This window comes from Anomaloglossus baeobatrachus, chromosome 2, assembly GCF_048569485.1.
Source record: "Anomaloglossus baeobatrachus isolate aAnoBae1 chromosome 2, aAnoBae1.hap1, whole genome shotgun sequence".
Taxonomy (NCBI): domain Eukaryota; kingdom Metazoa; phylum Chordata; class Amphibia; order Anura; family Aromobatidae; genus Anomaloglossus; species Anomaloglossus baeobatrachus.
Genome location: NC_134354.1, coordinates 403143398 through 403160449, shown reverse-complemented (window position 1 = coordinate 403160449; position 17052 = coordinate 403143398). Strand labels below are relative to the sequence as shown.

At 52.0% G+C, this 17052-nt stretch overlaps 1 protein-coding gene across 6 annotated transcripts in view; it reads right to left on the bottom strand.

Annotated features, from left to right (window-relative positions):
- The window catches only part of KDM1A (lysine demethylase 1A), a 165308-nt gene that overhangs the window by 103235 nt on the left and 45021 nt on the right, over positions 1-17052 (bottom strand). For 4 of the 6 annotated variants that reach the window (XM_075336111.1, XM_075336106.1, XM_075336108.1 and 1 more), the window contains exons 6-8: positions 12081-12187; positions 11887-11968; positions 11597-11697 (exon numbers count right to left, since the gene is read on the bottom strand). In XM_075336111.1, the coding sequence (XP_075192226.1) occupies positions 11597-11697; positions 11887-11968; positions 12081-12187 (290 nt within the window). The remainder of the gene's footprint in view (positions 1-11596; positions 11698-11886; positions 11969-12080; positions 12188-17052) is intronic. The other 2 variants (XM_075336107.1, XM_075336109.1) reach the window with 1 other exon arrangement.

The following is a 17052-nucleotide window of genomic DNA, read 5'->3' as shown; positions in this document are numbered from 1 at the left end:
AAACTCCCTGCAGGAACGTGCGTACCTGTGGAAGTCTAGTTAGGCGCTTCTGGAAAAACACCGAGAGCGCAGAAACTTGTCCCTTAAGGGAGCCAAGCGACAAACCCTTTTCCAGTCCAGATTGAAGGAAGGACAGAAAAGTAGGTAATGCAAATGGCCAGGGAGAAAAACCCTGAGCAGAGCACCATGACAGAAAAATTTTCCACGTCCTGTGATAGATCTTGGCGGACGTTGGTTTCCTAGCCTGTCTCATAGTGGCAATGACAACCTGAGATAATCCTGAAGACGCTAGGATCCAGGGCTCAATGGCCACGCAGTCAGGTTGAGGGCCGCAGAATTCAGATGGAAAAACGGCCCTTGAGACAGCAAGTCTGTTCGGTCTGGTAGTGCCCACGGTTGGCCGACCGTGAGATGCCACAGATCCGGGTACCACGACCTCCTCGGCCAGTCTGGAGCGACGAGGATGGCGCGGCGGCAGTCGGCCCTGATCTTGCGTAACACTCTGGGCAACAGTGCCAGCGGAGGAAACACATACGGGAGCTGAGACTGCGACCAAACCTGAACTAAGGCGTCTGCCGCCAGAGCTCTGGGGTCTTGAGACCGTGCCATGAACATTGGTACCTTGTTGTTGTGCCGGGACGCCATGAGGTCGACGTCCGGCACCCCCCAGCGGCAACAGATCTCCTGAAACACGTCCGGGTGAAGGGACCATTCCCCTGCGTCCATGCCCTGGCGACTGAGATAATCTGCTTCCCAGTTTTCCACGCCTGGGATGTGAACTGCGGATATGGTGGAGGACGTGGCTTCCACCCACATCAAGATCCGCCGGACTTCCTGAAAGGCTTGACGACTGCGTGTGCCGCCTTGGTGATTGATGTATGCCACCGCTGTGGAATTGTCCGACTGAATTCGGATCTGCTTGCCTGCCAGCCACTGCTGGAACGCTTTCAGGGCAAGATACACTGCCCGAATTTCCAGAACATTGATCTGAAGCGAGGACTCTTGCCGTGTCCACGTACCCTGAGTCCTGTGGTGGAGAAAAAAACCGCTCCCCATCCTGACAGACTCGCGTCTGTCGTGACTACTTCCCAGGATGGGGGAAGGAAGGATTTCCCCTTCGATAATGAAGTGGGAAGAAGCCACCACCGAAGGGAGGCTTTGGTCGCCTGAGAGAGGGAGACGGTCCTGTCGAGGGACGTCGGCTTCCTGTCCCATTTGCGTAGTATGTCCCATTGAAGGGGACGCAGGTGAAACTGCGCGAAAGGGACTGCTTCCATTGCTGCCACCATCTTCCCCAAGAAGTGCATGAGGCACCTCAAGGGGTGTGACTGGCCTTAAAGGAGAGACTGTACCCCTTTCTGTAGTGACTGCTGTTTGATCAGCGGAAGCTTCACTATCGCTGAGAGGGTATGAAACTCCATGCCAAGGTACGTCAGCGATTGGGCCGGTGTCAGATTTGACTTTGGAAAATTGATGACCCACCCGAAACTCTGGAGAGTCTCCAGGGTAACGTCGAGGCTGAGTTGGCATGCCTCTTGAGAGGGTGCCTTGATCAACAGATCGTCCAAGTACGGGATCACAGAATGACCCTGAGAATGGAGGACCGCTACTACAGTAGCCATAACCTTGGTAAAAACCCGTGGGGCTGTTGCCAGGCCGAATGGTAGTGCCACGCAGGGCTGTGGAGTCGGAGTCGGAGTCGTGGAGTCGGAGTCGGAGCTCATTTTGGTGGAGTCGGAGTCGGAGTCGGTATAAAATGCACCGACTCCGAGTCCTAAAATATATAATAAATTGGGGACAGGAGTGCAATGCAGAATGTGCTGAATATTTTACTAAATAATAACATTTAGTATAATGCTTATATTTAAGTGAAACATTTATTGTAGTACAATGTGAACATCAGACATTTAATTGTTTTTATGATACAATAATCAAGATATTTGGATAGAACATAAAATATTTATTGGAATACAACTTTAGAACACAAAAAACTAATAAATTGTAAATATGTAATATATATATATATATATATATATATATATATATATATATATATATATATATATATATATATATATATATATATATATATATATATATATATATATATATATACAGTGTATATACACACACAAGATATATATGTAATCTACTGTATATTACATAGTGTATTACATATTTACAATTTATTACAGTTTTTTGTGTTCTAAAGTTGTATTCCAATAAATATATTTTATGTTCTATCCAAATATCTTGATTATTGTATCATAAAAATTATTAAATGTCTGATGTTCACATACACATATTCATGTACTACAATAAATTTTTCACCTAACTATAAGCAATATATGTAGGAGTCGGAGTCGGAGCCGGAGTCGGAGCCAGAGTCGGAGTCGGTGCAAGAGAATTTGAGGAGTCGGAGTCGGAGTCGAAGGTTTGGCTTACCGACTCCACAGCCCTGGTGCCACGAACTGTAGGTGTTCGTTTTCCATGGCGAAGCACAAGAAGCGTTGGTGCTCTGGGGCAATCGGAACGTGGAGATAAGCATCTTTGATATCGATCGATGCAAGGAAATCTCCCTGGGACATTGAGGCGATGACGGAACGGAGGGATTCCATCCGGAACCGCCTGGTCTTTACGTGTTTGTTGAGAAGTTTCAGGTCCAGGACAGGACGGAAGGACCCGTCCTTCTTTGGGACCACAAACAAGTTGGAGTAAAAACCGTGGCCCTGTTGCTGAAGAGGAACAGGGACCACCACTCCTTCTGCCTTCAGGGTGCCCAGCGCCTGCCGAAGAGCCTCGGCTCGCTCGGGAGGCGGAGAGGACCGGAAGAATCGAGTCGGGGGACGAGAGATGAACTCTATCTTGTAACCGTGAGAGAGAATGTCTCTCACCCAGCGGTCTTTTATTTGTGGCAGCCAGGTGTCGCAAAAGCGGGAGAGCCTGCCACCGACCGAGGATGCTACTAGAGGAGGTAGAAAGTCATGAGGCAGCCGCTTTGTTAGCGGTGCTCCCAATGGCCTTTTTAGGATGTGACTTAGACCGCCGTGCATCAGAGTTCCTTTGTTCTTTCTGAGACCTTTTGGACGAGGAGAATTGGAACCTGCCCGCGCCCCGAAAGGACCGAAACCTCGACTGCCCTCTCCTCTGTTGGGAGAGGTTCTGCTTGGGCTGGGGTAAGGATGTATCCTTTCCCTTGGATTGTTTGATGATTTCATCCAGGCGCTCGCCAAAGAGCCTGTCGCCAGAAATTGGCAAACCGGTTAAACGCTTTTTTGGAAGCGGAATCTGCCTTCCACTCCCGTAGCCACAAGGCCCTGCGGACTACTACCGAATTGGCGGTCGCAACTGCCGTACGGCTCACAGAGTCCAGGACAGCATTCATAGCGTAAGACGCAATTGACGAGGTCTGGGAGGTAATGGAAGCCACGTGTGGCGCGGCCGCTACAATTTTCGCTTGACCTGCTGATATAGCTTGTAGCGCCCATACGGCTGCGAATGCTGGGGCAAAAGAAGCTCCGATAGCTTCATAGATGGATTTCATCCAGAGCTCCATCTGCCTGTCAGTGGCATGTTTAAGCGAGGCCCCATCTTCCACTGCAAGTATGGATCTAGCCGCCAGTCTGGAGATTGGAGGATCCACTTTGGGACATTGAATCCAACCTTTAACCACTTCCGGGGGAAAAGGATAACGTGTATCCTTAAGGCGCTTAGAGAAACGCTTATCCGGACAAGCATGGTGATTCTGGATTGCCTCTCTGACATCAGAGTGGTCTAGAAACATACTCTGTGTACGCTTGGGGAACCTGAAGCGAAATTTCTCCTACTGAGAATCTGACTCCTCCGCCGGAGGGGCTGAGGGAAGAATATCCAGCAACTGATGAATGGATGCAATAAGATCATTCACTATAGCGTCCCCGTCTGGAGAATTAAGATTGAGAGCGCTCCCAGGATCAGAATCCTGATCAGCTGTCTCCGCATCATCAACCAGAGAATCCCCCCGCTGAGACCGTAAACAATATGATGTCGAGGGAATTCTAAGCGGGCCCGCTTAGACGATCTGGGGCTAGGTTCTAAGTCCGAACCCTCCGTCTGGGATGTATGAGATACCCCGTAAGGACCTTGTTGGTCCAACTGAGGGGGGTCAGGGAACAATGATTCAACAGAGTCCCTTTGCTGAGATACCGGTCTGGACTGCAAGGCTTCTAGTATCTTAGCCATAGTCTCAGATAGTTGATCCCCGGCGAACTACAAGTCCCAGCCGCGCCGCAGTGTCCCGTGGCAACGGCGGTCAGTGCGGTAGCCCTTACATATAAACACACTCAGCGACGCTGAGTGTGTAATGGCACATATAGACCCGGTCAGCGCCGCGGTCCCCGGTGCACTAGCACACCCAGCAAAGCTGAGGTGATGCCGTGCGCGGTCCCCATAGGGATACAGAGTACCTTTAAGATGCAGGGCCATGTCCCTGAACGGTATCGGCTCCTATCCATCAGGCTCCACAGGAGTTGTGGATGAAGCCCGGTCTCAGTGCCTGGAGACCGATAAGATCCCACTTCACCCAGAGCCCTAAGGGGGATGGGGAAGGAAAAACAGCATGTGGGCTCCAGCCTCCGTACCCGCAATGGATACCTCAACCTTAACAACACCGCCGACAAGAGTGGGGTGAGAAGGGAGCATGCTGGGGGCCCTATATGGGCCCACTTTTCTTCCATCCGACCTAGTCAGCAGCTGCTGCTGACTAATCTGTGGAGCTGTGCTTGCATGTCTGCCTCCTTCACACAAAGCAAAAAACTGAGGAGCCCGTGGGAGCACGGGGGGTGTATAGGCAGAAGGGGAGGGGCTTAACACTTTTGAGTGTAATACTTTGTGCTGCCTCCGGAGGCATAGCCTATACACACCCAATTGTCTGGGTCTCCCAATAGAGCGAAAAAGAAAGTAAACCTATACATGTTTGGTATCTACAAACTCGTACCGACTTGAGGCATCACACTGACTCATCAGTTTTACTATATAGTGAACACTGTGATTAAAATACCCCTGAAACCACTGTGCAATCGCACTTTTTTTGCAATTGTTCCACACTTGGAATTTTTTTGCCATTTTACAGTACACTACATGGTAAAACGTATGGTTTCATTTAAAAGTACAACTCATCCTGCAAAAAACAAGACCTCATATGGCAAGATTGACGGAAAAAAAGAGAATTTTGTTTACTTACCGTAAATTCTTTTTCTTATAGTTCCGACATGGGAGACCCAGACCATGGGTGTATAGCTTCTGCCTCCGGAGGACACACAAAGTACTACACTAAAAGTGTAGCTCCTCCCTCCGAGCATATACACTCCCCGGATGACAAATCCAACCAGTTTAGTGCAAAAGCTGAAGGAGGACATCCACCCATAAGTAGAGATAGAGTAAAACCCGGAATAACCGGAACCTCTGTCTACAACAACAGCCGGTGAAAACACACGGAACAAGAAAGCTGCCAACAGGCAACAGGGAGGGTGCTGGGTCTCCCATGTCGGAACTATAAGAAAAAGAATTTACGGTAAGTAAACAAAATTCTCTTTTTCTTCATCGTTCCTTATGGGAGACCCAGACCATGGGACGTCTCAAAGCAGTCCATGGGTGGGAATAAACAGAAACTGAGAAGTAGGCAAACCTAACTTCACAAATGGGCGACAGCCGTCCAAAGGATGCGTCTGCCCAAGCTCGCATCTGCCGAAGCATGAGCATGCACTTGGTAGTGCTTCGAAAGGGTGTGCAGACTAGACCAAGTGGAAGCCTGACAGACCTGCTGAGCCGTAGCCCAAGAGGCACCGACAGCTCTGGTCGAGTGCGCCTTAATCCCCGGCGGGGGAGGCACCTGAGAACATTGGTAGGCATCGGATATGGCCGACCTAATCCAACGCGCTAGGGTCGGTTTAGAAGCCGAGAGACCCTTGCGCTGACCTGTGGTCAGCACAAAAAGAAGGGTGCACCGCCTAAGAACAGCGGTGCGTGTCACATAGATCCGGAGCGTCCGCACCAAATCTAAAGGATGCAACGCTTTCTCAAAGCGATGCACAGGGGCCGAACAAAGGGAAGACAATGAAATGTCCTGGTTAAGGTGGAAGGGAGACACCACCTTAGGGAGAAGGCCCGGAGTCGGACGGAGAACCACCTTGTCTTGGTGAAAAAAAACCAAAAAGGGTGACTCCGAAGAGAGCACAGTCAAATCAGAGACTCTCCTGAGAGAAATTATGGCCACCAGAAAAACCACTTTTCTGTGAAAGACGAAACAACGAAACCTCCCTAAGAGGCTCAAAGGGGGGTTTCTGTAAGGCCGTGAGGACCAGATTAAGGTCTCAGGGATCCAGAGGCCGCCGGTAAGGCGGAATGATGTGAGATGCGCCCTGCATGAAGGTGCGCACCTGGGCCAGCCGGGCGATACGCCGCTGGAGCAACGCTGACAGAGCCGAGACCTGTCCCTTGAGGGAATTGAGGGACAGTCCTATTTGCAGACCGGACTGTAGAAAGGACAGGATGGTCGGCAAGGAAAAACGGCCAAGGGGCATGGCCGGAAGAACGACACCAGGACAGGAAAATTCTCCAAGTCCTGTGGTAAATCCTGGCCGAGGAAGACTTCCGAGCCTGAGTCATAGTGAAGATGACCTCGGAAGGAATGCCTGAAGCCGTAAGGATTCAGGGCTCAAGAGCCACGCCGTCAATCTGAGAGCCGCAGAATTCTGGCGGAAAAACGGACCGTGTGAGAGAAGGTCTGGCCGGTTCGGGAGATGCCACGGCACCTCTACGGACAAACGGAGGCGATCTGGGAACCAAGCTCGCCTGGGCCAGTCTGGGGCGATGAGTACGACCTGACGGCCCTCCATTCTGATCTTGCGCAGGACACTGGGCAAGAGAGCAAGGGGGGAAACACGTAGGCCAGACGGAACTGGGACCAATCTTGAACCAGCGCGTCCGCTGCCAAGGCCTGAGGATCGTGGGAGCGAGCCACGTAAACCGGGACCTTGTTGTTGTGCGGAACACTGCCGGATGCAGGGCCCACTCGCCGCTGTCCACGGTTTGACGGCTGAGATAATCTGCCTCCCAGTATTCAACGCCTGGGATGTGGACTGCGGATATGGTGGACTTGGAGTCCTCCGTCCACTGAAGGAATACGTTGAATTTCCAACATTGCTAGGCGGGTGCGAGTCCCGCCTTGGTGATTGAAGTAGGCAACTGCTATCGCGTTGTCTGACTGGACTCGAATGTGCTTGCCCACCGACAGGTGGTGAAAAACTACGAGAGCTAGGAGTACAGCCCTGATTTCCAGCACATTGTTGAGAGGGCTGATTCGGACGGAGTCCAAGTGCCCTGTGCTCGGTGGTGGAGAAACACTGCTCCCCAGCCGGATAGACTGGCATCCGTGGTGAGAATCACCCAGGACGGAGCCAGAAAAGAGCGTCCCTCAGAGAGAGGGGCCGAAGCCACCACTAAAGAGAGCTCCTGGTCTGTGGCGACAGAGCCAAAAGCCTGTGCAAGGAAGAGGTCCGCTTGTCCCAACAGCGGAGAATGTCCAGCTGCAGGGGACGCAGATGGGACTGGCAAAGGGAACCGCTTCCATTGACGCCACCATCTGACCCAGCACCTGATGGAATGACGGCGGAGCCTCAGCAGAGAGCGAACCGCCAGATGAAGGGACTGCTGTTTGACTAAGGGCAGCTTCACAAGTGCCAGCAGAGTCTCGAATTGCATCCCTAGGGACGCTAGGTCCTAGGTCGGAGTCAGAGTGGACTTGCAAGCGTGGCGAGAGTGAGCGAGACACTCCGCTGAGAGTGAGCGAGACACTCCACTGACAGTCTGCACTGGATGAAGCCTTACTAGAAGGTCGTCCAGGAAAGGAAACACTACCAACCCCTGGAGGTGCAGAACCGCAACCACTGCTGTCATGACCTTGTGAATACACGAGGGGCCGTGGCGAACCCGAAGGGGAGAGCCACGAATTGGAAATGTTCCTCTCCAATTACAAAACGTAGCCAACGCTGGTGAGAAACTGCGGTTGGCACAAGTAGAAAGACATCTCTGATGTCGATGGATGCTAAGAAATCTCCTTGGGTCATTGACTGATCGCAGAGATTCCATGCAAAAATGCCGCACCTGACATGCTTGTTGAGAAGCTTGAGATCCAGGTCGGAAAGCACCGTCCCTTTCGGGGACTAGGAAGAGATTTGAATAAAAATCTCAGAACCGTTCCCAGTCGGGAACTGGTACAATTACTCCATTGGCCTGCAAGAATGCCACGGCCTGTGAGAAGGCGGCGGCCTTGGAGCAGGGGGGAGTTGACAGAAAAATCTGTTTGGCGGGCTGGAACGAATTCCATTCTGTAGCCGTGGGAGATGGTAACCCACACCCCCTGATCGAAGACGTGTTGAAACCACACGTCGCCCAAGAGGGAGAACCTGCCACCGACCAAGGACGTTGCTGGCACGGCCAGATAAACAAGAGGAGGCTGCCTGGTGGCCGCAGCTCCTGCGGACTTTCTTCATGCGCCAGTTGATTTACGGACCTTGGCTGAGTTAGTGGACGAGGCCGAGGGCTTAGAGGACGACCAGTTAGAGGAACGAAAGGAACGAAACCTCATCTGGTTCCTGCTCTGGACAGGTTTCCTGGGTTTGTGGCATGGAAGTACTCTTCCTGCCAAAAAACTTCCGTAATCATTTCATCCAGTTGTTCACCGAATAGACTGGTCCCAGCAAAGGGAACCCAGCAAGTAACTTCTGAAAAGCATCTGCCTTCCACTCTCGAAGCCACAGGAGCCTGCGGATAGCGAGGGAAGTAGTCGAGGCCACCGCAGTGCGGTGACAGTCTCCAGCATGGCAGACATGGCCTAGGATGAAAAGACTGAAGCCTGGAAGTTAAGGCAACCACTTCAGGCCTAAAGTCCCTAGGTGAGGGGATGCATCTCCTCTAGAGAAGCAGAGATGGCTTTGAGAGCCCGCACTGCTGCAAAAGATGGGGAGAACGAGGCCCCTGCTGCCTCATATATAGATTTGGCCAGAAGGACAACCTGGCGGACAGAGAGGAGCCGTCAGCCACTGATACAACTGTCCGGGCTGAAAGCCTAGACACCGGAGGGTCCACCCTTGGTGAATGAGCCCACTCCCTGACCACCACTGGTGGGAGGGGGAAACAGTCATCAGAACCACGCTTTGGGAAGCGTCTGTCAGGACAGGCTCTGGGCTTGGACACAGTGGGGTGACAAACTGGAGTGGTTAAGGAACACACTCCTTGTTCTCTTAAGGTATACTAATGCCTTTCTGCCAGAATGGAATGCACCCCTGATACAGGCTGATTGAAGTCCAGTACAAATATAATGGACGCAATCAAATCATTAGCATCTGCGTCACCTTCGGACAGATCAATGTACATGACGTAGCGTCCGAGCCCCTAGTAAAAGCATCCTCCTCGTCATGCGAGTCGGCTCGTGAATCAGAGCTGCGGGACGAGGAAGGAAAGGGGACCCTGCGACTCCATTTTAGGAGGACGACCAGATGAGGAATCCTCTGTGAGCTTTGCTGAGCGAGCCGTAGCAGCAGAAGCGCCCTGAGAAGGGGGCTGATGCTCAGCAGTGTCCGGGACAGCTGTCCCCTGGAGAGAGGGATTCTGCCCAAACCGGGGGATCAGCCACCGGAGCCGGAGCAGCTGGAGGGACCACTGATGAGCTTCCAGGCTGAGAGACCACTATGTTAGAGCAAGCATCACAATGTGGTTATGTGCTCGGTACAGGCAGTACGAGTCTACATGCAGTGTATAATAAGAACAGCCTTGCAGCCTTGCTCTGATGTGAGACATGCTGCAGAAGTGGGGGCTCTGTCCAGGATGACCCCCAGCAGAGTATATAAACAGAGTATATAAGCAGCTGCACAACCGGAGGTTGTGGCTTGCCAGACCGTTTGACATAGGGACATCTCTGTGTCCTCCAGATCCCCCAGCCCAGGCCTCCATTTGTCACAATGTGGTTAATGCAGACATTGAGAACGCTGAGAAAATGGCGCCGGAGCGAGGAGAGGGGACGGGGCCTACTCTGAGAGCAGGATCTGGAGGGCAAATGAGGTATACAGGGGAGGGAATACTTCCTCAGTGAGGAGTGTCCGTTTCCTGTGCTGAACAGCCGCTGGGCGGAGCCACACCGTCCCTCTGCACTGACTGACATGCAGGGGTAGAGAATCGAAACTAGGCCTCAGGCGAAGCCGGGGCCTAGATTTAAACATGCGGCCAGCGTGCAGGCACCATCGGCGCGGTTCTCCAGTGAAAGCTGGAGAACCGGCCGGAAATGTTAACACAGTTATAAAACACACTCTCCCCAACATATAAAGTACAAGGGACCCCTGGAAAGACCACTGTCTGTGGTAATAACGTCTCAGTACTTAGCTTGTGAGACGCAGGTGCCAGGTCCCTGGGAGGTGAGCGCTCCGTCCGGCAGGATCCTGAAAAGGGCTGCGGATGGAAACCGGTCTCCTGCAAAGCAGTGAGAACCGTGATGGCTCCCACTTCAAGCCAGAGCCTCAGAGGATGGTGAAGGAGCGCGGCATGTGAAGGCTCCAGCCTTGTAAAATCAACCTTAACAGCACCGCCGACACAGTGGGGTGAGAAGGGACATGCCGGGAGTCCAGATTGGACCCGCTTTTCTTCCAAATCTTTGAAATCAAAAAATCAAAAATCAGAGGATGCATGTGTGTGTGTGACCTCCTGAACACAAAGCATTGAACTGGTTGGATTTGTCATCCGGGGAGTGTATATGCTCGGAGGGAGGAGCTACACTTTTAGTGTAGTACTTTGTGTGTCCTCCGGAGGCAGAAGCTATACACTCATGGTCTGGGTCTCCCATAAGGAACGATGAAGAAATAAAAATAGTTAGGGCTCTCGGAAGAAGGGGAGGAAAACAACAACAACAAAAAAAAAAAAAATCAAAAACTGAAAATCGCCAGGGGGTGAAGGGATTAAACGGGTTTTCTGATTCATTAATATTGATGGCCAAGCCCTTGAACAGGTCAATCCCAGATTGGCAGGGGTGCTGGTGTTGCGCCCCCAGCTGTGATCAGTTCTGGGGATGTACAGCACAGCTCCGTCAGCTGCATAGCCAAGTACAGCACATTCTTCCCTATTTAAATAGGGGTGCATGTGCCGTATCACACTGCAGCCACTATGCAGCTGATGGGGCTGTACCTTTCTGCTCTGCCACTGATCACATCCGGCTCCAAGACTATGTGATGAGCTGCGGCGCCGTGTGTCGCACACCCACCGATCTGGTTTCAGTGTTAAAGTACCGGACCACCCCTTTAACCCTCTATATCTCACTGCATAGGCTCCTGATTGCTAGCAGCCTTTCGTTCCCTCGCCCGCTATAGTGGCTTCTCAATTTCTGCCTAGTCTGTTATTAGATGGTGCATTTGGAATCTTAGCTAGATGGCTTATACACTGCAGAGGGTCTATGACCTGTATACGGCAAGTTCACAGATTTACATAAGGTCGTTAGAAACATTGCATTAATAAATATGACAATATATATGTAAAAAAAATAAAAAAATAGAGAAATTGACTCAATATATACATGTACCGCTTGTCCATTCGCTTCATACAGAGGGCATTTTTGCTTTATTTTTGCCAATTCCATATTGACTTGTTTGCTGATTACAGCCATTGGATTGCCACCTATAAAGATGCACAAAGTACAGGCCTATGAATATATACACCACATGATGGGGAAATAACAAAAACTGCGACTAACAGGTCAGGCCCAAAACGGTTCCCACTAAATCATCCAGACGCAGGGTAACAATACCCAAAGTGACCGATCTCAATGGGACCACCTTTATATTGCTCTATGGAAAATTATCTTACCAAGTCCAGTGACAACCATGGCACCCAAGTCGGCAACATAATTTCCTTTCCGGAAGGTGGCAACTCTTCCCCCAACACGGTCCTGTATGACAAATCAGATGTTACTTTATGGACTACCCTGACAGTCCACATTACAGGGGGAGAAAACCAGAATCCATATAGAAGTAAACACTAGGAGGGGTCACTCCACTTACCCTGGCTTCTAACAGAGTTACATCCATCCCAAAACTCTGCAACTGACGAGCAGCGGCCAAACCGGACACTCCCGAGCCAATGATGATCACCTTTCCAGTTTTCTTAGCTAAAAGGGATAGGAAACGTGATGGTAACGCGCACATGGGTAGAAATCCTGCATTGTAAGATATTCTGCATAGCAATAACGCCATTTATTTTTATACTAGAAGGTGGCCCGATTCTAACGCATCGGGTATTCTAGAATTTATTGTGTAGTTACTGTATGATTTTTGTTATATATATATATATATATATATATATATATATATATGTTGTCTGTAGTTGCCAAGTGTTTGTGTAGGGCGCTGTAAATGTGCTGGGTGTTGTCTGGGTGGGGGTGTGTGAGACCGGTGTTGTATGTGTGTTGCGTTGTGTGTGTTGTTTGTGGAGCGCTGTGTGTCTGCAGCATTGTGTGTGTGTGGTGCTGTGTGTGTTGTACGGTTTGTGTGGGTGTGTGTGTGTTTTGGGGGGAGGTATGTTTTGTGCAATGTGTGTGTGTGTTGGAGGAGTAGTCCTGGAGGGAGAGGAGTATAATAGGAGGAGTAGTCCTGGGGGGAGAGGAGGATAATAGGAGTAGTCCTAGGGGGAGAGGAGGATAATAGGGGGAGTAGTCCTGGGGGGAGAGGAGGATAATAGGAGGAGTAGTCCTGGGGGGAGAGGAGGATAATAGGAGGAGTAGTCCTGGGGGGAGAGGAGGATAATAGGAGGAGTAGTCCTGGGGAGAGCAGGATAATAGGAGGAGTAGTCCTGGGGGGAGAGGAGGATAATAGGAGGAGTAGTCCTGGGGGGAGAGGAGGATAATAGTAGGAGTAGTCCTGGGGGGAGAGGAGGATAATAGGAGGAGTAGTCCTGGGGGGAGAGGAGGATAATAGTAGGAGTAGTCCTGGGGGGAGAGGAGGATAATAGGGGGAGTAGTCCTGGGGGGAGAGGAGGATAATAGGGGGAGTAGTCCTGGGGGGAGAGGAGGATAATAGGAGGAGTAGTCCTGGGGGGAGAGGAGGATAATAGGAGGAGTAGTCCTGGGGGGAGAGGAGGATAATAGGGGGAGTAGTCCTGGGGGGAGAGGAGTATAATAGGGGGAGTAGTCCTGGGGGGAGAGGAGGATAATAGGAGGAGTAGTCCTGGGGGGAGAGGAGGATAATAGGAGGAGTAGTCCTGGGGGGAGAGGAGGATAATAGGGGGAGTAGTCCTGGGGGGAGAGGAGTATAATAGGAGGAGTAGTCCTGGGGGGAGAGGAGTATAATAGGAGGAGTAGTCCTGGGGAGAGAGGAGTATAATAGGAGGAGTAGTCCTGGGGGGAGAGGAGGATAATAGGAGGAGTAGTCCTGGGGGAGAGGAGTATAATAGGAGGAGGAGTCCTGTGGGGAGAGCAGGATAATAGGAGGAGGAGTCCTGGGGACAGAGGAGGATAATAGGAGGAGTAGTCCTGGAGGGAGAGGAGGATAATAGGAGGAGTAGTCCTGGGGGGAGAGGAGGATAATAGGAGGAGTAGTCCTGGGGGGAGAGGAGGATAATAGGGGGAGTAGTCCTGGGGGGAGAGGAGGATAATAGGGGGAGTAGTCCTGTGGGGAGAGGAGGATAATAGGAGGAGTAGTCCTAGGGGGAGAGGAGGATAATAGGAGTAGTCCTGGGGGGAGAGGAGGATAATAGGGGGAGTAGTCCTGGGGGGAGAGGAGGATAATAGGAGGAGTAGTCCTGGGGGGAGAGGAGGATAATAGGAGGAGTAGTCCTGGGGGGAGAGGAGGATAATAGGAGGAGTAGTCCTGGGGGGAGAGGAGGATAATAGTAGGAGTAGTCCTGGGGGGAGAGGAGGATAATAGGAGGAGTAGTCCTGGGGGGAGAGGAGGATAATAGGAGGAGTAGTCCTGGGGGGAGAGGAGGATAATAGGGGGAGTAGTTCTGGGGGGAGAGGAGTATAATAGGAGGAGTAGTTCTGGGGGGAGAGGAGTATAATAGGAGGAGGAGTCCTGGGGAGAGAGGAGTAGTCCTGGGGGAGAGTAGTATAATAGGAGGAGTAGTCCTGTGGGGAGAGCAGGATAATAGGAGGAGGAGTCCTGGGGACAGAGGAGGATAATAGGAGGAGTAGTCCTGGAGGGAGAGGAGGATAATAGCGGGAGTAGTCCTGGGGGGAGAGGATAATAGGGGGAGTAGTCCTGGGGGGAGAGGAGGATAATAGGGGGAGTAGTCCTGGGGGGTGAGGAGTATAATAGGAGGAGTAGTCCTGGGGGGAGAGGAGGATAATAGGAGGAGTAGTCCTGGGGGGAGAGGAGGATAATAGGAGTAGTCCTAGGGGGAGAGGAGGATAATAGGGGGAGTAGTCCTGGGGGGAGAGGAGGATAATAGGAGGAGTAGTCCTGGGGGGAGAGGAGGATAATAGGAGGAGTAGTCCTGGGGGGAGAGGAGGATAATAGGAGTAGTCCTAGGGGAAGAGGAGGATAATAGGGGGAGTAGTCCTGGGGGGAGAGGAGGATAATAGGAGGAGTAGTCCTGGGGGGAGAGGAGGATAATTGGAGGAGTAGTCCTGGGGGGAGAGGAGGATAATAGTAGGAGTAGTCCTGGGGGGAGAGGAGGATAATAGGAGGAGTAGTCCTGGGGGGAGAGGAGGATAATAGTAGGAGTAGTCCTGGGGGGAGAGGAGGATAATAGGGGGAGTAGTCCTGGGGGGAGAGGAGGATAATAGGGGGAGTAGTCCTGGGGGGAGAGGAGGATAATAGGAGGAGTAGTCCTGGGGGGAGAGGAGGATAATAGGAGGAGTAGTCCTGGGGGGAGAGGAGGATAATAGGGGGAGTAGTCCTGGGGGGAGAGGAGTATAATAGGAGGAGTAGTCCTGGGGGGAGAGGAGGATAATAGGAGGAGTAGTCCTGGGGGGAGAGGAGGATAATAGGAGGAGTAGTCCTGGGGGGAGAGGAGGATAATAGGGGGAGTAGTCCTGGGGGGAGAGGAGTATAATAGGAGGAGTAGTCCTGGGGGGAGAGGAGTATAATAGGAGGAGTAGTCCTGGGGAGAGAGGAGTATAATAGGAGGAGTAGTCCTGGGGGGAGAGGAGGATAATAGGAGGAGTAGTCCTGGGGGAGAGGAGTATAATAGGAGGAGGAGTCCTGTGGGGAGAGCAGGATAATAGGAGGAGGAGTCCTGGGGACAGAGGAGGATAATAGGAGGAGTAGTCCTGGAGGGAGAGGAGGATAATAGGAGGAGGAGTCCTGGGGACAGAGGAGGATAATAGGAGGAGTAGTCCTGGAGGGAGAGGAGGATAATAGGAGGAGTAGTCCTTGGGGGAGAGGAGGATAATAGGAGGAGTAGTCCTGAAGGGAGAGGAGGATAATAGGGGGAGTAGTCCTGGGGGGAGAGGAGGATAATAGGGGGAGTAGTCCTGTGGGGAGAGGAGGATAATAGGAGGAGTAGTCCTAGGGGGAGAGGAGGATAATAGGAGGAGTAGTCCTGGGGGGAGAGGAGGATAATAGGGGGAGTAGTCCTGGGGGGAGAGGAGGATAATAGTAGGAGTAGTCCTGGGGGGAGAGGAGGATAATAGGAGGAGTAGTCCTGGGGGGAGAGGAGGATAATAGGAGGAGTAGTCCTGGGGGGAGAAAAGGATAATAGGGGGAGTAGTTCTGGGGGGAGAGGAGGATAATAGGAGGAATAGTCCTGGGGGGAGAGGAGTATAATAGGAGGAGTAGTCCTGGGGGAGAGGAGTATAATAGGAGGAGGAGTCCTGGGGAGAGAGGAGTAGTCCTGGGGGAGAGTAGTATAATAGGAGGAGTAGTCCTGTGGGGAGAGCAGGATAATAGGAGGAGGAGTCCTGGGGACAGAGGAAGACCACCTTCTGCGAAAGGCGTGAGAGAGAGATATCTCTCATTGGCTCGAATGGTGGTTTCTGAAGAACCATCAGCACCCTGTTCAGATCCCAGGGTTCTAACGGCCGCTTGTAAGGTGGAACGATGTGACAAACTCCCTGCAGGAACGTGCGTACCTGTGGAAGTCTAGTTAGGCGCTTCTGGAAAAACACCGAGAGCGCAGAAACTTGTCCCTTAAGGGAGCCGAGCGACAAACCCTTTTCCAGTCCAGATTGAAGGAAGGACAGAAAAGTGGGCAAGGCAAATGGCCAGGGAGAAAAACCCTGAGCAGAGCACCACGACAGGAAACTTTTCCACGTCCTGTGGTAGATCTTGGCGGACGTTGGTTTCCTAGCCTGTCTCATAGTGGCAATGACCTCTTGAGATAATCCTGAAGACGCTAGGATCCAGGACTCAATGGCCACACAGTCAGGTTGAGGGCCGCAGAATTCAGATGGAAAAACGGCCCTTGAGACAGCAAGTCTGTTCGGTCTGGTAGTGCCCACGGTTGGCCGACCGTGAGATGCCACAGATCCGGGTATCACGACCTCCTCGGCCAGTCTGGAGCGACGAGGATGACGCGGCGGCAGTCAGCCCTGATCTTGCGTAACACTCTGGGCAACAGTGCCGGCGGAGGAAACACATAAGGGAGCTGAAACTGCGACCAATCCTGAACTAAGGTGTCTGCCGCCATAGCTCTGGGATCTTGAGACCGTGCCATGAACGTCGGTACCTTGTTGTTGTGCCGGGACGCCATTAGGTCGACGTCCGGCATGCCCCAACGGCAACATATCTCCTGAAACACGTCCGGGTGAAGGGACCATTCCCCTGCGTCCATGCCCTGGCGACTGAGAAAGTCTGCTTCCCAGTTTTCCACGCCCGGGATGTGAACTGCGGATATGGTGGAGGCTGTGGCTTCCACCCACAGTAGAATCCGCCGGACTTCCTGGAAGGCTTGGCGACTGCGTGTCCCGCCTTGGTGGTTGATGTATGCCACCGCTGTGGAGTTGTCCGACTGAATTCGGATCTGCTTGCCTTCCAGCCACTGCTGGAACGCTTTTAGGGCCAGATACACTGCCCTGATCTCCAGAACATTGATCTG